This window comes from Rattus norvegicus, chromosome 8 (assembly GCF_021556685.1).
Source record: "Rattus norvegicus strain SHRSP/BbbUtx chromosome 8, alternate assembly SHRSP_T2T, whole genome shotgun sequence".
NCBI lineage: Eukaryota > Metazoa > Chordata > Mammalia > Rodentia > Muridae > Rattus > Rattus norvegicus.
Genome location: NC_141541.1, coordinates 13,327,648 through 13,349,836, shown reverse-complemented (window position 1 = coordinate 13,349,836; position 22,189 = coordinate 13,327,648). Strand labels below are relative to the sequence as shown.

General features: G+C 38.5%; 1 protein-coding gene across 2 annotated transcripts in view; it reads left to right on the top strand.

The window, feature by feature from the left end:
* Cntn5 (contactin 5) overlaps positions 1–22,189 on the top strand; it is a 1,240,814-nt gene that overhangs the window by 769,493 nt on the left and 449,132 nt on the right. For both annotated transcript variants that reach the window (XM_087560151.1, NM_053746.2), the window contains 2 exon segments: positions 2,173–2,296; positions 3,417–3,592. In XM_087560151.1, coding sequence (XP_087416277.1) covers positions 2,173–2,296; positions 3,417–3,592 — 300 coding nt within the window.

The window sequence follows — 22,189 nt, the reverse complement described above, 5'->3', positions numbered from 1 at the left end:
TACATATATATATATAGTGTATATATAAAATAAATGTCTCCATATATCACATATACACATACATATATGCCTGAGACTTGGAAAAAGGGTATGATTACTATACAAATTATCACAAGACATACAAATAAAAACTATGATTGATATGAAGAATTACAATACTGAGAATTTGTTTTTATATTGGCATAAATATAGGGGGTTTAACATGACATTTCAGACACATTTTGGAATTTTTCCTCATCAATTGCTACCCTGCTTCCTTCTGCGGGCCACTCTTTCCCTGGTAGCTTCCTTCGGCATTTGTGTCGCATGCATTTCCTTGCCTCTCTGCTCAATGCAAAGTACCCCCTTCTTCTATCATTGTGTACTCTTAGTTAATGGTGTACACCAAGGCTCATGTGCATGGTGTATGTGTGTGTGAGGGACACAGAGACATTGATCCATTGACACAGAGAGAGACAGGGTCAGAAAGAGACAAAGATACTGACAGGGAGAGACACACAGATAGACAGAGAGATTGATCCATAGACAGAGAAGGTGGAGACAGAGACTAAGATACAGACAGACAGACAGACAGACAGACAGAGAGACAGAGACAGAGACAGAGACAGAGACAGACAGGAAGGTAAGACAGAAATGGAGAGATAGAAACAAAAATACAGAGAGACAGACAGATAGAGACAAAGATACAGACACAGATAGAGACAGATAGACTGAGATATAGACAGAGAAAAGCAGAAAGACAGAGATAGATTGACAGTCAGAGACAGAGAGATAGCAATCCAGGTCATAACATAGAAGAAGGTCTATTTGTCTTTCTGATTAAGGCTTATTTCACTTAACACACTCATTTTTAGATCGATTAATTGTTCTGAAAATTTTGTGATTTCACTTTTCTTTTTGGCTAAGTAAAATCCCATTGTGTATTTCTAGCACACTTTAATTATCCATGGAGCATTCTCCGCTCTTTAATTGCCATTCATCTGTTGATGGTCACCCAGGCTGCTTCTCTTTACCAGCTATTGTAAATAATGAAGCAACAAGCAGATCACATCTAATTTGAAGCAACTCTCTGAAAGGAAATCTTATCCTTGAAGTCCAATAATTCAAAGATGGTGGACACTAGTAGCACAAGCTAGCTATAGATGTTTGGCAGTCTGTTAATAAAGTAAAAACCTTTACAATATCAGTGGCTTTAGCTACTGCCAGTGGGTCACAAGAAGTCACCCTTCAGTCTATGTGCAATCATAACCACATATGGCGGTTCTGCTCAGAGCAAACAGAGCACTCTCCTCTGGGTTGATGAAGCATGGTGACCTTTTATTTTTCTTGTCCTATGCTGACAGTTTGTGGAATTTAATTTTAAATCTTTTTAAAAAACAACTATTGAGAGCTAGTTATCATGTGATTGGGACCCCGAAATCTTTCTCTGAGAATCTCAGAACATTCATTTTTCATTTGCAAGTAGGAATGCTGAAGTCTTAAAACTAGACAACTAACACAAGTGGGAGGGAAGGTTGGGGAAAGCTAAGTGGGGATATGATGAGTACAAGGCGAGCTTTGGTTCTTTAGGACTGTGGCCAAGCAGAGTTGTCAAGTAACAGTGCATGGCCCGTGCTCACACTACCTTCACTAGTTGGCCTCCGTTGATTGGAACAGAAAGGTTGAGGGGACAAGGAGGGTATACAGGAGAGGTTGGAAAGGAAGGAATAAGAGAAGAATTTGATCAAAACATTGTTTAATTAACATTTACAAGAATAAATTAAAACTGTATTTTAAAAATAGAAAAATAAATCATATAATGCATGAAAATGAACAATTTCAATCTGTAGTTCTTAATGCACAATGTGAATTTGAAACATTGTATGTTAATTTTAACATTCTAAGCATTTTACAGATTCAGGGAAATTTGAAATGTCTTTATATTACTTTCTTTGTAGCTTTGAGAAGTTAAAAATAGAATGTTTTTTTAATCTCCTGCATATCACACATGAAGATAAATTTAGAAAATTAAAATTATTTTATTATTCTACAAGGCATGTTAGCAACTCCTTTTGTAAATTTGATTGCTGAATAAAAAAGAGGAAGTAATAAATTTTGAATAAAGTATAGTCAGAGATGTATTGACCTTGTCCATTGAATAATTTTAAAGTGCACATCTTTGGGTCTTTACAGAAAGTGTGGATTATGGGCCAGTATTTGTGCAAGAGCCTGATGATATTATTTTTCCAACTGATTCTGATGAAAAGAAGGTAGCCCTGAATTGTGAAGTTCGTGGCAACCCATCTCCTACTTACAGGTAAAAATTAATTATGCATTTTTTTCATTTTAAATTATTAAATTATTAATTTATTAATTAATTATTAACTGTAGTTTCCTCTCCCTCCCTCGGCCCCCACCTTCTTCACACCTTCCCTCCTCTTCCCTGTCCATCGACTCCTCCTCCATGTCCCTTCAGTAAAGCACAAGCCTCCCAGGGTTGTCAACCAAACATGCCATATCAAGGTACAATAAGATTAGGTACATCTCCTCACATTAAGAATGGATGAGGCAACCCAGTAGGAGAGAAGAGTCCCAAAAGTAAGCAGAAGTATCAGAAACAACCCTCACTTCCTCTGTTTGGAGTTGCAGGAAAGCACCAAGCTACACAACCATAACACATATCAAGGGCCATGTAGGCTCCCTGATTGTTCAGTCTCTGTGAGCCCCTGCTAGCCCAGGTTGGTCTATGGGTTTTCTTGTGGCTCCTACATTTTTGACTCCTGTTCTTCAGCAGGATTCCCCAGATTCTGCCTAATGTTTGCCTTTGTGTCTCTATACCTGTTTCCATCCATTGCTGATGAAGCCTCTCTGATGATAATTGGATTAAGCTCTAATTTTCATTGACTTTTGTTTTTTTGTTTTTTATTTTTTGAAAGTATGGTTTGGTTTTATACTAGGTCTCTGGGCCATCTGACCTCTGGTTTCTAGTCTTTCAGGAAGCGTCAGTGGTAGGCCCCTTTTCATGACATGGGTCTCAAGCTAGACCAGTCATTGTTTGCCCACAACCACAATTTCTAATGCTGTTACCCCAGCACATCATGCTGGCAGGACAAATTGTAGGTCAAAGGCTTTGTGGCTGGGTTGGTGTCTTGAACCTTTCACTGGAAGTCTTGCCTGGTTATCGGAGATGGCTGGTTCAGGCTTTGTATTCCCTATTATTAGGATTCATAGCTAGGGTCACCTTCATAGATTCCTGGGGGTTTCCACTGAACTAAGTTTCTACCTTGCCCAAGAATTGCCTCCTCCCCCATTCCCTACAAATTCCAGTTGTCTCTCAAGTCCAGCCAGAGCTGCATAGAGAGACCAGCCACACATATGCAGAACATACTGTAATGTTTCAAGTATAACGTATTTATCTTCTGGTATTTTTTCCTAAGATGGCTTCGGAATGGAACAGAAATTGATCTTGAGAGTGACTACCGCTACAGTATGATAGACGGCACCTTCATCATCAACAATCCAAGTGAAAGCAGGGATTCAGGGCTCTACCAGTGTTTAGCCACCAACACGTTTGGAAGTATTCTCAGTCGAGAAGCCACACTTCAGTTTGCTTGTGAGTAAAATAAGGTTATTTTACCTAGAGTTTAGCTGTACAAGTTTAAACCTTCAGTTATAAAGCCGAAGAGTGAAAATATATTAAACCATAGTCTGAATTAAAACTAGAAAAAACCCACAAAGTTCCTCTGAGGGTATATTTCAGTGTCTTGCTATACTTTCCAGGTCAGAGATAAACTCAACCAAGTATTCTTGAGCATTAAAATGCTACTCATGAAACCAGATGGTTTTTACCAGACATCCTTACCTGCTTGTATCCTTTGTTGTGCATTATAATGGACATTTTCTACACCCTATCAAAGCACACATTAGCACATTTCAGAATCCCTGCATATATTAGAAACCAAGGGAATATTATGAAGCAGTAATGTGTCAGATGACTATAACTACACACTAATTTTGATTAGATGAAGTCGTCACACACACACACACACACACACACCACACACACCTTATGCATACATGACTGGTCTTTTCTAAGACCACATTGCCTGAAAAAGCTGCTGCCATCTTGATCAGCGCACTCGTGGCTCATGCTATTTACACAATGATATCTCGTACTGCCATTTACTGAATGTAACCTGTGTAACACTAATGTAAATGTATATAATATAGTTATGTATATAATGTATATAATATAATATAATGTAAATGTATATAATATAATAACACTAATGTAAATGTATATAAAGTAAAACATATGTACTATTAACCAAACTCATATAGCCTTCAAAAAGTTGTGGAATTCCTTCATTGATGCGGAACGCTTACACTGAATTGAAAAGATTCTACCGCATGAAAACTTTAATATTATTTGATAGTAAGTAATTCTATTTGAATTCAAATTCCTGAGGATTATAATCTGTAGAAATTGAAAGGGGGGTTCAAGAGTCCTTGAATTAATACATATAACTATATTCATTATGTAAGTTATCAAAAATGAGTTTTAAGTTAATTTCAACTGAGAAATGAAGTAAGTAATTGATGCTGCTCCCTAGCATCTTCCTTGCGCCATTTCTAAAATTAACTTGAGATAGAGACACCCTCTTATAAAAGTGAGAAGAGGAAGAAAAGACTGAACAGTTGCAAACAGACTCAGTGGGAAGACTTTGAGCAAGATCCTAGGAAAATCAAAATCCTATTTTTTAAAATGTCAATTTGACTGATTTCAGAATGATATGTTTAGAAATTCAAAAGAAACAAAAACTGTACCCTGAAAACACTATTTTTATTTTATGGAATCATTCGTGGCTAATCATGCAATCATAAAAGGTTTTTGTACTCGTGATAACAAAATAGCTCATGAAATCTAACAGGCAACCCCTACCATCTTTCTATGAATAAAATGGTCATTTTGGAGAGATACAACATGCTATTTTTGAAAATGATAGTGCCAATTTAGCTTTGAGACTTTCTTGAATACTGCAATTGCATTATCATCTAAATAATCTTTATAGTCTGACCTTATTAACTCTGCACTATGATTAATTTTTACCACTGCATAAGGGAGCACAAGTAAATTGTAGTAAGAGAATTAAATATGGAATCAGTACATTTCTTCTTTTTTTCTCAAAGTTAAGAACTATTTAATTTTCCTTGCTCATGTTTAAAAACAATCAAGGCTTATAAAACTTTTGTCATGGTAATAGTTTGTCCAGTTAGAATCCAGAAGTCTAAATGTTCCATGTCAGGCTGAGATTGCAAAAATAGTTCTTTCTCTTATTATCAGCAGCTAACAATACCCCAGATTCTGGCTTCTGAAGACACAAGTGGATGAGGATACTGATGTTGGTTCTTCTTCCTAGTAATGAAAAAAATGAAAGGAAAAAAGAGAGGAAGGAAGGGAGGAAGGAAGGGAAGGAGGGAGGGAGGAAGGAAGGAAGGAAGGAAGGAAGGAAGGAAGGAAGGAAGGAAGGAAGGAAGGAAAGAAAGAAGGAAAGAAGGAAGGAAGGAAGGGAGAAGCTAAATCTGATTTGTTTAAAATTAACTGAAATTTAAATTCTTCTGAACTTTTCTTTCTATTCACTTTTGAATAACATATTTCGAATAATATCTTTGAGTTGCTGGCTGAAGAGAGACACTTCCTTTCCTCCTAACTTGTCCCACATAGGCACAAGTTAACTTTCTACTCATGAAAATTTTCACACTAACTTTTCCCCAAAGGAATAGCTGCAAATACATTTCACTCCAGTAAATGTTAATACTTTTAGTTTATCATTAATAAATGTGTAGCTCATGAGGCTACAGTAAAAAATTAATGAGGGTGAGAAATTTATATTTCAGAACTTATTTTCAAGTTCAGAGAGCAGGTTGTAAATAAACACAACACTGTTATATTCTTTCCAGTAGTGAGCCTTAGTGATTACCAAGAAGATGATTCTTGAAAAAAATGTATTTTCTTCCTGGAATCTATGTTCATCATGAGGGTGATTTCTTTACATAGTGGAATGATCTACTCTCAGTGACAAGTGAGAACATACCATATCAAACATTGCCACTCTGTTAGCTTAGTGCCACCCGGATGAGAATTTAAAATGGATAATGTGACATGTTACACTTTTCAATATCCTAAACCCAAAGTTCATCGCAGTCTCTCCAGAGTTGGTAATTATTTCTTTTTAGAAATAATTCATGCCAGCAAGTCAAACAGAAAATGAATCAAGAGTAAAATCTCCTCATGCTGTCTTTAGCTTCAGAATATATCTTTATATGCAATCCTTGGTAAATTGATAGTTCATATCTAAATTTGAACATATTGCTTTTCAGGGCATTTAGATGATTTAGATCCAAAATATTCCATTCATTTTCCTTGAAGCAGCTGATTAAAATAACCTCCTTAACTTTTGAGAGATTTTATGACTTGTAGACTTTATATCTAAGGCCTTTAATTTAACCTTTCATTTTCATATAAAACTCCAAAATTACCTCTCTGCGTTTTTCATAACTTTTTCTCTAAAGTAAAATTAACCTTAGACTTTAAAAGTACATTTGCCTAGTTTTAAACATCTAATGAAATTATTTGAATAATCACTAACTCCACAGTATAGCCCAAGCTTATTTCATTAGTCTATGAGGCTTTGCACATAATAACTTTATTAATTTATTTTAATATTAATCTGAATGAAGGAATGGCATTACCATGAATGAGTTCAATGGTTGTAAATATATTAGATTTTGTTATAAAATAAATTAAGGCTCTTTATCATTGTATCTGCATTATGCAAATCCATAAACACACACACACACACACACACACACACACACACACACATTTAATGTTTTATTTTGTTCTGTGGCAGTCTCGTACAGCTCAGTCTAGCCTTGAATTGAGTTACAGAGCTGATCTTCCAGTTTTCCTGAGTGTACCTCTCCAATGCTGGGACCCTGACTTCATGACTCCTATTCAAAGAACTAAAGCCTAATTTCTGCTTATTTTGAAAGATAGCTCAACTATTTTTATTTTTAATATTTAATTTATTAAATTCTTTATTTATTTGCAATTCAAATGTTGCACACCTCCAGGTTTCCCGTTTCAGAGTTCTTCTCCAGTCCCTTCTCCCCTTTTGCTATGAGAGGGTGCCTCCCCTGGTATTTTCCCATTCTCGGCCATCAAGTATCTACAAGATTAGACACACCCTCTCCCACTGAGGTCAAACAAGGCAGTCCTCTACTACATGTGTGCCTGAGGCCTTAGATCAGCTTGTGTTTGCTCTTTTGTTGTTGGGTCAGTCTCTGGGAGTTCTCAGGGGTCCAGGTTAGTTGACACTGTTGGTCTTTCTGTGGGGCTGGCACCTCCTTCAGTTTCTTTAACCGTCCTCTTATCTCTTCCACAGGGGCTCCCAACCTCCATCCAATGCTTGGCTCTGAGTATTTGCTTCTCTCTCAGTCAGCTGCTGGTAGAGCCCTTTAGAACAGCCATGTGCTAGGTTCTTGTGCATCAGTGATAGTCTCAGGGACTGGGAAGTATCACAGATTAGAGTGGTCACTGGTCAGCCATTCCTTTAGTATCTGGCCCATTTTTGTCCCTACATTACATTTAGACAAGAGCAATTTGGGTCTAAAGATTTGTAGGTGCATTGGTGTCCCCACCCTCCACGTGGTGTCCTGTATGACTATTGGTGGTAGTCTCTTCCGGTTTCATCTCTTGACTGTTGGGTTGGCTACTGTCATCCATGTTGAGTCCTTCAAGCCTCCTCCATTCCAGGTCTGTGGGACTTTCTAGGGTTCACCCCTTCCTAATCCCCAGCAACTGCATATTCCTGTTCATTTTCCTGGCCCTCTGGGCCTCTCTCCTGTCCACCCCTCCCATACCTGATCCTGCCTCTTTCCCCCTTCCCTTCCCATCTTCCACCCAGGTCCTTCCCTCCCTCAAATTTCCACTATTATTTTGTTCCCCGTTTGTCTTAGGGTTTTACTGCTGTAGATAGACACCATGACCAAGGCAATTCTTATATGGACAACATTTAATTGGGGTTGGCTTACAGGTTCAGAGGTTAAGTCCATTATCATCAAAAGGATGGCAGCGCCCAGGTAGGCATGGCACAGGAAGAACTGAGAAATCAACATCTTTTTCCAAAGGAAACTGGCCTCCAGACAACTAGGACTAGGGTCTTAAAGCCCACCCCACCAGTGACAACCTTCCTCAAAAACAGCAACATCTACTCCAACAAGACCACACCTCCAAATACTGCCAGCCATGGGTCAAGCATGTTGAAATCACAACATTAGTCTAAGTGGGATTTAAGCATCCTCACTTGGGTCTACCTTCTTGTTTAACTTCTTTGAATCTATGGAATGTGTCATGGGCATCCTCTAATTTACAGCTAATATCCACTTATCAGTGTGTACTCTTAGCTCTGCCCTCATACCCACCCTAACTTTTAGTGGCTAGTCCCATCCAGTCCCTGCTAAATGCCTCTGACAACCTGCATGTAGGAGTGGCCTGTGTGGCTACTCATTTTTGAGATCTCTTTAATCCTTCTCCATCAGTAGTATGGCAGAACTCTATCTCTCCTTCCCTGTGTCTTCCTTTACCTACAGGGACCCTGAAGTCCTAATTGTACCTTCTGCCCAGCAATTGGTCCGTGGATTTTTTTCCTTTTTTTTCCTTCTTGGGGCCCCAATGTTGGCTCTAATTCTTTTCTTTAAATTTTTACTGGATATTTTATGTATTTACATTTCAAATGTTATCCCCCTTTCCCAAGTCCCCTTCTCCCTCCCACCTCCCCTGCATCTATGAAGATGCTCCCAATCCTACCCACCCACCCACTCCCACCTCAACACCCTGGATCCCTTACACTGGGAAAATGAGCCTTCACAAGAACAAGGGTTTTTCTTCATGTTGATGCCTGATAATGCCATCCTCTGTTACATATGCTTCAGGAGCCATGGTCACTTCCATGTGTACTCTTTGGTTGGTAGTTTAGACCCAGGAACTCTGGGGGTTCTGGTTGGTTGATATTGTTGTTCTTCCTGTGGGGCTGCATAGGAACAGGGGAAATTTTCCTGAACAGAACACCAATAGCTTATGCTCTAAGAGCAACAATTGACAAATGGGACCTCATAAAATTGCAAAGCTTCTTATGGCAAAGGAAGGACAAAAGGACAACCAACATCTTTACCAACCCTACATCCAATAGAGTGCTAATATCTAATAAATACAAAAAAAACTCAAGAAGTTAGACTACAGGGAACCAAACAATCTTATTAAAAATTGGGGTACAGAGCTAAACAAAGAATTCTCAAATGAGGAATATGAAATTGCTGAGAAGCACCTAAAGAAATGTTCAATATCTTTAGTCATCAGGAAAATGCAAATCAAAACAACCCTGAGATTTTACCTCACACCAGTCAGAATGGCTGAGATCACAAACTCAGGTGACAGCAGATGCTGGTGAGGATATGAAGAAAGAGGAACACTCCTCCATTGTTGATGTGATTGTAAGTTCGTAGAAATATTCCAGAAATCAGTCTGGTGGTTCCTCAGAAAATTAGACATAGTACTATCTGAGAACCCAGCTACACCACTCCCAAAAGATGATCCATGCTCCACTATGATCATAGCAGCCTTATTTATAATAGCCAGATGTCCTTCAACAGAGGAATGGATACAGAAAATGTAAATTTACACAATGGAGTACTACTCAACTATTAAAAACAATGACTTCATGACATTCACAGGCCAATGGATGGAACTAGAAAATATCATCCTGAGTGAGGTAACCCAGTCACAAAAGAACACACATGGTATGCACTTACTGATAAGTGGTTATTAGTTCAAAAGATCAGAAAACCCAAGAAACAATTCACAGACTATATTATGCTCAAGAAGAAGGAAAACCAAACTGTGGATGTTTCAGTCCTTCTTAGAAGTGGGAACAAAATACTCATAGGAAGAAATACAGGGACAAAGAGTGGAGCAGGGACTGAAGGAAAGGTCAGCCAGATACTGCTCCACATTGGGATCCATCCCATATGCAGTCACCAGACACTACTGCTGATGCCAGGAAGTGGTTGTTGACAGAAGCCTGATATAGATGTCTCCTGAGAGGCTCTGCCAGAGCCTTACTGATACAGATGAGGATGCTTGCAGCTCACCATTGGACTGAGCATGGGGACCCTGATGGAGGAGTTAGAGAAAGGACTGAAGACCCATGGCTTTCTTTACTGACAGATCAAGAATGAATTGGGCAACAGGACCTCAACATCAAAACTACCTTTACAAAGAGACAGATTGATTTCCAGAGTGGTTGTTCAAATTTGCAATCCCATCAGCAATGGAAACGTTCTGCCCTTGTTCCACATCTTTTCCATCATGTTCTACTTCTTGAGTTTTTGATCTTAGCCATTCTGATTGGTATAAGGTGGAATCTCAGGGTTGTTTTGATTTGAATTTCCCTGGTGACTAAGGATGTTAGACATTTCTTTAAGTGCTTCTTGCCCACTTAATATTCCTCTGTTGAGAATTCTGTATTTAGCTCTGTACCCCATTATTGTAAAATTATAAAAGGGACTGTCTTTTACACCCTCTAGATCTGGCACCACATTGCCCCAAAATATCTGTTAGATTTCTTGTCTGAAACACACATTTCAACTCCATGGCGGCCCAGTGTCTCTGCCGACACACACTCCCCCACCCTCAATTCTCCACAAGAAAGAACACACAACACAATAACCTCTGATCTAATTGATAAGATATAATTACCCACCTAAACATACAAAGCCCTGTACACATCTATCCCTGAAGGATACTCATAACAACCTGTAAATACACAGTCAGCCTCCATGTTCTCTTCACAGCTACTCTCCCAGTTTCCTCCAGTCTCCTGTCCTTTCCATTCCAGTCCCCTCCTCTTCCCTCAAACTTTTCTCCCACCCATCCTTCCTTCTCGTCCAATGGCAGGCCTCATTCTATCCTGTACCTGTCTCACCTGTATGGTATCTTCCCACGCCCCATTGTCTTACTTAGGGTCTTATTGCTATGAACAGACACCATGACCAATGTAAGTTTTATAAAGGAAAACATTTTTTTATTTATTTATTTTTTTATTAACTTGAGTATTTCTTATATACATTTCGAGTGTTATTCCCTTTCCCGGTATCCGGGCAAACATCCCCCTCCCCCTCCCCTTCCTTTTGGGTGTTCCCCTCCCAACCCTCTCCCCATTGCCGCCCTCCCCCCACCAGTCTAGTTCACTGGGGGTTCAGTCTTAGCAGGACCCAGGGCTTCCCCTTCCACTGGTGCTCTTACTAGGATATTCATTGCTACCTATGGGGTCAGAGTCCAGGGTCAGTCCATGTATAGTCTTTGGGTAGTGGCTTAGTCCCTGGAAGCTCTGGTTGCTTGGCATTGTTGTACATATGGGGTCTCGAGCCCCTTCAAGCTCTTCCAGTTCTTTCTCTGATTCCTTCAACGGGGGTCCTATTCTCAGTTCAGTGGTTTGCTGCTGGCATTCGCCTCTGTATTTGCTGTATTCTGGCTGTGTCTCTCAGGAGCAATCTACATCCGGCTCCTGTTGGTCTGCACTTCTTTGCTTCATCCATCTTGTCTAATTGGGTGGCTGTATATGTATGGGCCACATGTGGGGCAGGCTCTGAATGGGTGTTCCTTCAGTCTCTGTTTTAATCTTTGCCTCTCTCTTCCCTGCCAAGGGTATTCTTGTTCCCCTTTTAAAGAAGGAGTGAAGCATTCACATTTTGATCATCCGTCTTGAGTTTCATTTGTTCTAGGCATCTAGGGTAATGCAAGCATTTGGGCTAATAGCCACTTATCAATGAGTGCATACCATGTATGTCTTTCTGTGATTGGGTTAGCTCACTCAGGATGATGTTTTCCAGTTCCAACCATTTGCCTACGAATTTCATAACGCCGTTGTTTTTGATAGCTGAGTAATATTCCATTGTGTAGATGTACCACATTTTCTGTATCCATTCCTCTGTTGAAGGGCATCTGGGTTCTTTCCAGCTTCTGGCTATTATAAATAAGGCTGCAATGAACATAGTGGAGCACGTGTCTTTTTTATATGTTGGGGCATCTTTTGGGTATATGCCCAAGAGAGGTATAGCTGGATCCTCAGGCAGTTCACATTTAACTAGGACTGGCTTATAGGTTCAGAGATTCAGTCCATTATCATCAAGGTGGGAGTATGACAGCACAGCAGCATCCAGGCAGGCATGGTGCAGGAGGAACTGAGTTCTACATCTTCACCCGAAGGAAGCCAGGAACAGACTGAGCATCCCCAGGCAGTTAGGAGGAGGGTCTCCAAGCCCACCTCCCACATTGACACACTTCCTTCAACAAGGCCACACATTCTAATAGTGACACTCCCTGGGCCAAGCATGTGCAAACCATCACACTCAATTTTGATTGAGTTATTTGGTTTTTTGTGGTCTAACTTCTTGAATTGTTTATATACATTGGATATTAACTCTCTCTTAGATGTGCAGTTAGGGAAGATGTGTTCCTAATCTTTAGGGTGCCATTTTGTCATATTGACAATGTTCTTTGCCTTACAGAAACTTTTCAATTTCATGAGGTTCCATTTATCAATTGTTGATCTTAGATCCTGAGACATAGGTATTCTGTTCAGGAAACTTCCCCCTGAGCCAATTCATTCAAGGCTATTTCCCACATCTCTGAATCTATAAGATTCAGTATATTTGAGTATATATATATATATATATATATATATATATATATATATATATATATATATATGCAACACTTATTACACTGGCTAGAAATTCAAGTACTATACCGAATAGATAAGGAGAGAGTGGGCAGCCTTGTCTTGTCTCTTATTTTAGAGGGATTGCTTCAAGTTTCTCTCCATTTAATTAAATATTAGCTATTTGCTTGTAGTATTTTTAGGTGTATTTGTAGTATGTTTAGGTGTGTCCCTTGAATTCCTGATCTTTCCAAGACTTTTTGACATGAATGCATGTTGGATTTTTTTGAAGGCTTTTCAGCATCTAATGAGATGGTCGTTTGAGTTTTTCTTTGAATTTGTTTATATGGTGAATTACCTTGATGGATTTCCTTGTCTTTTAGCATCCCGGCATCCCTGGGATGATAGTGGTGAGTGATGTTTTTGATGTGTTCTTGGATCTGTTTTGTGAGAATTTTATTGACTATTTCTGTATAGATATTTATAGTAAAATTGGTCTGAAGTTCTCTTTCTTGCATCATAGTTTTGTTTAAGTGTCAGGGTAACTGTGGCTTCATAGAATGAATTAGATAGTATTCCTTCAGTTTCTATTTTGTGGAATAAATTTGAGTAGTATTGGTATTAGTTCTTCTTTTCAGGTCTGGTAGAATTCTGCATTAAAAACATTTAGCCTTGTGGGTTTTTGGTTTGTTAGTTTGTTTTGTTTGTTTGTTTTTGGCTCGGAGGTTTTTAATGATGGCTTCTATTTCCGTAGGGGCTATGGGATTGTTTAGATAGTCTACCTGACTTTGATTTAACTTTGATATGTGGTACCTATCCAGAAAATCATGCATTTCATCTAGATTTTCCAGTTTTGTCACATACAATGTTTTGTTCTAAGATCTGATGATTTTTTGTATTTCTTCAGTTTCTTTTGTTCCTGTTTTCATGTCTGATTTTGTTAATTTGGATCCTGTGTCTGTGCCTCTAGTTAGCTTAGCTAGGAGTTCGTTTATCTTGTTGATGTTTTTCAAAGAACCAGCTCTTGGTTTTGTTGACTTTTGTTTCTAATTGTTTATTTTAGCCCTGAGTTTGACTATCTTGGTCTGTTTGCTTCTTTTTGTTCTCGAGATTTTAGGTGTGCTGTTAAGTAGTTAGTGTGAGATCTCTTCAATTCTTTATGAATTTTCTCTCAGCACTGCTTTCATTAGGCCTCTCTCATAAGTTTGGGAATGTTGTGACTTTATTTTCATGAATGAATTCTATCGTCTTAAATTTCTTCATTTCTTCCTTGACTAAATTATCATTGAGTAGATAGTTTTTCAGTTTCATTGAGTAGGTGGGCTTTCTGTTGTTTCTGTTATTGTCCAAGTCTAGCCTTAGTCCATGGAGATCTGATAGAACACAAGGGGTTATTTTAATCTTTTTGTATCTATTGTGCATTGTTTTGTGTCTGATTATATATTCAGTTTTGGAGAAGGTTCCACCAGGTGCTGAGAGGAGGGTTTGTTGTTCTTTCATTTGGGGTGATATGTTCTATAGATATCCATTAAATCTATTTGGTTCATAACTTCTGTTGGTTTTATTATGTCTCTAGTTTCTATTTCAATGATCTGACCATTGAGGAGAGTGGGGTATTGAATTACCCACTATTATTGTGTGGTGTTCAATGACTATTTTCAGCTTTTTAGTAAAGTTTATTTTATGAATGTGAGTTATCTTACATTTGAGGCATAGATGTTCAGAATTAAAACTTCATTTTGTTAAATTTTTCTATGTTTAAGTATGAAGTGTCCTTCCTCAAATCTTTTGATTACTTTTGATTGAAATTTTATTTTATTGGATATTAGAATGGCTAGTCCAGCTTACTTCTTGAAACTGTTGCTTGGAAAACTTTTTACTCAAAAGTACTATCTGTCTTTGTTGCTATAGTGTTTCTTGTATGCTACAGAATGATGAATACTATTTATGTATCCAGTCTGTTAGCGCCTGTCTTTTTATGAGGGAATTAAGTTCATTGATATTGAGAGATATTAATGATGAATGATTGTTAGTTCCTGTTATTTTGTTGTTGGAACTGGTATTATGTGTGTGTGATTTTCTTCTTTTGGGTTTGTTGTGAGATGATTGATTTCTTGTGTTTTGTTGTGTGTGAGTAGTCTTCTTGTGCTACAGTTTTCCTTCTAGCATCCTCTATAATGCTGGGTTTGTAGAAGAAAGTTGTTTAAATTTGGTTTTGTAATGGAATGTCTTGGTTTCTCCATTTATTGTAATTGAGAGTTTTACTGGAAATAGCAGTCTCTGTTGGCATCTTTGGTGTCTTAGGATCTCCAAGACTTCTGTCCAGGACTTTCTGGCTTTTAGAGTATCTTTTGAAATGTCAGGTGTAATTCTGATAGGCCTGCCTTTATATGTTAGTTGGCTCTTTCTTCTTCCTGTTTTTAATATTTTTTTCTTTGTACTGTACAATAGGTGTTTTGCTTATTATGTGGTGGGAGGACTTCCTTTTCTAGTCCATTCTATTTGGTGTTCTGTAGGCTTCTTGTTTTTTTTTTTTTTTTATGACCATCTCATTCTTTATGTTATGGAAGTTTTATTCTCTGATTTTTATTGAAGATGTTTTCTGGCCATCTGGACTCTTCACCCTCTTCTTTTCCTACTATACATTGGTGTTTTCACCATGTCCCAAATGTCCTGGCTTTTTTTTGTTTAGGAACCTTTTACACTTTGTATTGTCTTTGTCAGATGTGTCAGCATCTTCTGTAGTACCCTCTACATCTGAGGTTCTCTCTTCCATACCTTGTATTCTGTTAGTAATGCTTCCATGTGTATTCCTGTCCTCTTTCCTGTGTTTTCCATTTCCACAGTTGTCTCTATTTGCAATTTCTTTATTGTTTCTATTTCCAGTGTTCGGTCTTGAGCTGTTTTGTTAATTTCCTTCACCTGTTGGCTATATTCTTCCTGTATTTCTTTAAGGGACTTGCATGTTTTCTCTTTTAGGGCTTCTACATTTTTTTACTGTGTTTTCCTGTATTTCTTTAAGGGAATTATTTATATCCTTTTTAAAGGCTTCTATTATCTTCCTGAGATGTGATTTAAGGTCAGAACCTTGCTATAGTGGTACTAGGGTATTCGATGTTTGCCCTAGTAGAAGAGCTGGCTTCTGATGGTGCCAAATTGCATTGGCTTTGGTTTATTATGTTCTTACAGTCACCTTTCACCATCTGATTGCCTTTGCTTTTAACTGGCCGGGGTGTCCCAGATTGGAGCAGGCCTCCCTGGACACAGAACAGTGTGCTCTAAGTTAGAGCAGATCTTCTGGCAGGCAGACAGTGCTGTGTTTCTGATTAGAGCAAGCCTCCTGTGTTTAACATTAGGGTAGGCCCCAAGGGAGACAGGCAGAGCTGGGGTGTGGGGGAAATCTGCCCCTCGTAAAGGTAGTGGTATGAACCAGGAGGGAGATGGGACTCTGATTTGGTGGGACAGAGCCCATTTCTGCTGGACTCTGTGAGGTCCTAGTTGGTATGGGTATTGGGGCAATTGAAAGCAAATGATAGTGAGTTTTATCTTGTTCAAATGGAAGTTTATACCATAAATACCATAAAACAAACAATAGTCTCCAAAAGTGGAAGAGTTTTTTGTATACGTAATTAACAATTCTAGCATTATGATAAGTCTTATACTTTCCTATTTTAGGAATAGAAATTAGAAATAATAAAAGTCATAAACTGTCGAATACCATAAAACAAACAATAGTCTCCAAAAGTAGAAGAGTTTTTTGTATACGTAATTAACAATTCTAGCATTATGATAAGTCTTATACTTTACTATTTTAGGAATAGAAATTAGAAATAATAAAAGTCATAAACTGTCGACGTCAGCACCGACACAGGTACCGAGAATGGGGTACCTCACACCTGGGTGAATCTTTCCTGCCTTTTGTCTTTAAGAATTAGGCTGGCCTTCCTGGTTATTTCCCTAATTTATTCAGGCCACACAGTTGGTCCTTTGTTACCAAGTCTCAGCCAGGGTTCCCCACTGTGCTTCGCAGATACCTGATAAGTGGTGTACTTGGGATATATAGTTTGGTCAATAAAGAAACCGGAGGTGCCTTTTCCTCTTCTGGCTTGACACGAATAACCTGTGTGTGTGTGTGTGTGTGTGTGTGTGTGTGTGTGTGTTTCTTTCATCCCACAGGCTTTCGCCCGATTCTCAGTACCGTGTCGGTGCAGGCGCCGACAATAAACTCTATGTGTCTGACTCTTCAGGCCAGATAAGCAGTAAACCTTCGCTATGCAATGCTTCTGTTAGTGTAATGCACATTTTGGGCATTTTGAGAATCTGTACTTTACAATACTTATACACAGGTTCCTTTTGGTTTGTCTGTCTATTCATCTGGATTTCGCCAATTCAATCTCTCACAGAGAATATTAATACCAACAGCTTTCCTGAGATGTTTTATTCAAATAAACTAAGCAGTAGTTTATTCCAATAAGCTAAGCTTTGTCTTATAATGAGAATATAACAATTATTTTATTACCATGTATGTTAAATAAGAATCGCCTTAATTATAAGGGAGATATAGTTTAAATGCAAAATACTGTTCTCCACAGGTTCATGTGTTTTGGCCCCCACTGGTGGCATCATATTTAAGGTTGTAGTTAGAACCTCTGGGAGGTCACTTGGGCAAGCCTTAATTGTAGCCCAGCACAGTTCTATCTTCATCCATCTGCCTTTTTTCCTGGTTGCTGGCAGGATTTAACTCTCACATGCCTACATGCACAAACCACTCCCCATGCTACCATTTTTACATTGTGATTTGTTGGCCCCACCTGTATGATGAACAAAATAAGCATCCCTGTCTTTAAGTTGATTACTATTCAGATATTTGTTCACATTGATAAGGAAAGTGAAGTCATTCCTTGGATTAGTCCAGTCATGTTCTTCCCAGGCCTTCTGAACTGGTTTGCAGGAAAATGTTTGAAGACTTTCCAGTGGTAAGTCAGTGAAGTCCTACAGTGCTGTAGGCAACACTTACGGGATCATTCTGGTTATCATGAGAGGAAACAGAATGAGGACAGAAATATGGATGGTAAAAACTGGAACAAGGCCCTCATGAGGAACTAGACTAGATGCTTCTCCTGTTATACTCCAGCATAATAGCTGCCTGCCTTCCGGACATGTCCTAAAATCTTGAATGAGGCTGAATTTTAAAGTAGGAAATTTGTTTGCTAGAAAAGAATTGCAGACATTAAAGCTGTGGCATGATTATTACACTTTACATTTTTCCAGATTTGCAGCAAGTAGAAGAGCTTTTAAGGAAAACAGAAATACATAAAATACAAATGTAGGCAAGGAAGAAGAACATGCAAATGTGAGGACATGGCAGATGCAAACGTGTTTCCAGCTCTTAGAGTGATTAGCACCAGTTACGAGAAATCTTGGACTTTTCAGGAGAACAAGAGGAAATGGACCTTGAGAGCAAAAGGTTACTCAGGACAAGCTCCATCTAAGGCAGCATACTTGAAAAGCTGTATGCAGGCTATCTTGCCTAGAAACTACCACAGGAAGCTGTTTTGCAATGTTCTGCCATAAAAACAGTCAGAGATACCTAGAGTTCTGTTCCCTTGAGATCAGTTTACATCTAAAGCTATTAGTAAAATGTGACTTGTTTTGCAGGTATGAAGAAAGCCAGAGTGAAGGGGACTTGGGAGTTTGCACCAAGGTTTCAGAGACCTGAAGCTGGGCAGTGTCAACAAGACTCAATTTCTCTATGAAAGATTAGGCTGTGTATGAAGTTGTTAGGATGAAGCCTCAGTCTTAATGGAGACAGCAGGTTACTAGAGATTCTAGAAACATAGGGTTAGCGTTGTGGAAAGTGCCTGGTACCCAGTTGTAGCTAGCATGAGAGTGAGCCCATACATACCACAGGCAGCACAATTTGAGGGGTGGGTCTAGACAAGGCCCCTATATGTAGATGATGTCAATACCATGATAGCTGATAAACTTAGACATGGAGCAGCTGCTAGGTTTCTATCCTGTTTTGGATTCCTAATTATGTCCCATTCCTCCTTTTTGGAATAAGAATATTTACTGTATGACACTATATATTGGACATCTTTAACTTATTTCAAGATTTACAATGACATACAATTAGGGGATTGCCTATGTTTTTGGAGACTTTGAATTTTAGGTTCATGCACAGTATTAAAGCTGTCAGAACTATAGTGACTTGTGAAATGTACTAAATACACTTGCAGTCTTAGATCCTTGTGAGCTCGTGGCATCAGAGGTGGTATGGTATGGATCAGAGTTTTGCATATTTGGTCCCCAGCTAGCACTCTTGACTTACAGAATGTGGTATTTTGGAAGGTGGACACAGCTGGAGAAAGCTGTGGAGAAATCCCATGCTATGAGGTGATCATGAACAACACAGTTGGTGGCTTCTCCCTGCTTCTGCTCTCATCTCCTTCTGTTCGTGGTACCTGAGCCCCCCATCTCCCTGCTTTCCACACATGATGGACGCCATTTCTCAAAGCATTAGCCCAAATAAACCTTTCCTCCCTTGAGTCACTTTTTGTCCAGTATTTATTCAAAGTGATGGGAAAGCATATAGTGAAGGAGATTAAATAAATATAAGTCATTCCCCTCAAATGCCTATGTCCTCAAGTCATAGTGAGTTCAGGAAACACAGAATAATTTACAAGTCTTGGTCATGTGGTCTTTGTCAATTTTATCTTCCAAAGTGAATACAATCTAGCCTATTGCAAATATTCATCTTAGAAAAAGCAATGGCTTAGAGATTGGGGATTTCCCATTAATCCTATTTTAAGTCAAACTATATTCGAGCCACTGAAGTTTATATAATCTATTAGTCATATGAGCAGAAGCTGAAAATCACCTAACAAGATAGTATTAGCCCAGAGTGTCATTTTACTCACAAATTTAACGTGTAGGATGTGAGCTTAAATTGCAGTCTAAATTTAATTATCTGAGTTTCTACATTTTGGAAAGACTAATAAATTATACTATTAATTCAAATTGCCTTTACTACCACCTCAGAAACTAGGATGGCATTGTAAGAATGTATAAGGGTTAGTAAACATTTAAATACAAGACATGAAAATTAACTGTTAACCTAACCTTATTTACCTTGAGAAACCCTTGTATCTCTGCAGCATTTTCAATATGATGTTTTCATCACTGTTTCCAGCCTGACAGTCATTGAAGGAGAAATAAAATTCAGTAATACATACATTTTAAATGGTCCTTTGAACTGGAATGGTTTGTCCTTGCCCAGGGCCTGTTGAAACTCCAGTACCTCAAAGTGATACCCTTCATTGTTGCTTATAACAGATGTTATTTTTCTCCTGGCCTCTGACATGGAGACAAATTACCATCTACCCATAAAACTTATAATATGAAATTGCTTTTCTTCATTCATAGATTATGCGGTCTTTGTAGGTCCATCTCATTTACAAAATTTACAGCCTTGCTCAGAAAGTGGAACAACTAGAAAAAAAAAAGAAACCCATGTGCACTTTAACGTAACTCTGCACTACAACTTAACTCTACTGAGATCGTCCTTCCTCTAAAATTGAATTAATATATGTCATTATTTATATTAGGACAATGTATGGACTGACTGGTTATCTACTACAAGGACAAGAAAAATGACAGACATGAATATAGCATTCATTTTGGAAGAATCTTGGAAAAGATAACTCACAAGTCTTTTTGCTCTTTGCATATTGAAGTAAAGTTCAGTTCCTGGGACCTCATTTAACATGTGAACTCTTCACACGTAGCCTGTTGGGTTGCTTTAATGATGATGTTCTGTGAAAGATCAGGGTGGATATGTGCTATATCTGTGCTAGTTTGTTACAGTTCTAGAGGCAGTGGGACCTGCAAGAACATGGCCAACAAAGTCTCATGCAATAGCCAATTTTATTTAAAGTCTCAGAGGGTTTTTACTTAGAGGGTTAGAAAGGTCACCTGAGTAAAGTTCTCATGAGCCTAAGCTGTACACAATCCCAAGGATGCACCACAGGTGACAAGCACCTGCTTTTCCACAGAGTCATATAAAAGACAGCTTAAACTTTTAATTGAATAACAACAGCTAGCAAAAATGAGTAAGCTGAAGTAAATTCACCCCCTCCTGCTACACCTGGGAGGAGCACAAAAACACATTTTGTGTTTTGAAGAACCTGAGATCACAAGACTCATTTCTCCTTTTTTTGAATCTCACAAATACTCAGAATTCTCCTCAGAGGACTCAATTCCTGAACCCTGTTATGACACTTCTTTACTAATTGGATATGATCACATACACATATACATGTACACACTGCACATGCACATACACACATACATACACAAGCACACATGTACCCAACGTTAACACACATACACAACACACACACACATACACACATGCACACACGCACACACGCACACACACACCTGATATTTATCTATGCCATAAAATTGCATTACTAAACCTTTAATCCTACTGCAAATTAATGATTAATGCCTTAAATATCATTAAAACGAAGGATTATATTTCTTTCCCAATAGGCTTTTATTTGTGTTATAGCTGTTTTTCAACTGCCTCCCTTTTAGTGAAGGGTAAAATAGAAAATCAGTAAATCTTTCTTTCCAGCAAAGTAAAAGAGTAAAGTCTATTGAAGTATGTGTTGTGTCTCTGTGTGTGTGTGTGTGTGTGTGTGTGTTGTGTGTGTGTGTGTGTGTGTGTGTGTGTGTGAGAGAGAGAGAGAGAGAGAGAGAGAGAGAGAGAGAAGGTTCAGACATTTTTGTTTTCTTTAGAGCCAAAAGTCAAGTTCGAGAAGGAGGAAGGAAGGAGCCAAGCATGAGAACCAATCAAGGGGAGGTGTCTGTCCACTTTAAGTTGGAACATTTATTTAAATAAAATAATAATTAAAAATGACACCCCATAAGAAGAATGATCTTGAAATTAGAGTGTATATCCAAGTGACTCTATAGTAAGAAGCTGGAGACAAACCCCCTCCCAACAACAACAACAACAACAATAGCAACAATACTGCTTCTTTCTTAGTTCAGCAGTAAAGAGACTGCAAATGGGCTCTCTGATTAAAATCCTGCTCCTCTTCTAGAGGACTGGAGTTCTGTTCCAACACCCACACAGGAGGGTCACAACCACCTGTTGACTCAAGTCCCAGGGCATATGAAGGCCCTTCTGGCCTTTGTGACCACCTATGTTCATGTTTACATACATACAGATATATAATAATTTTAAAATAATATTAAACTCTTGGCAGTAACTGGATCATGGAATTTCCAAAAATAAGTGAGACAAAAGCATCACATAGCAAACCTATACTTAATTAGGAATTGTTATGGAGTTGGCTTTTTTCTCTTCAGCAGGGGAAAAAAACCACATTCAGTATTCTGGCATCTCTCTCATCCTT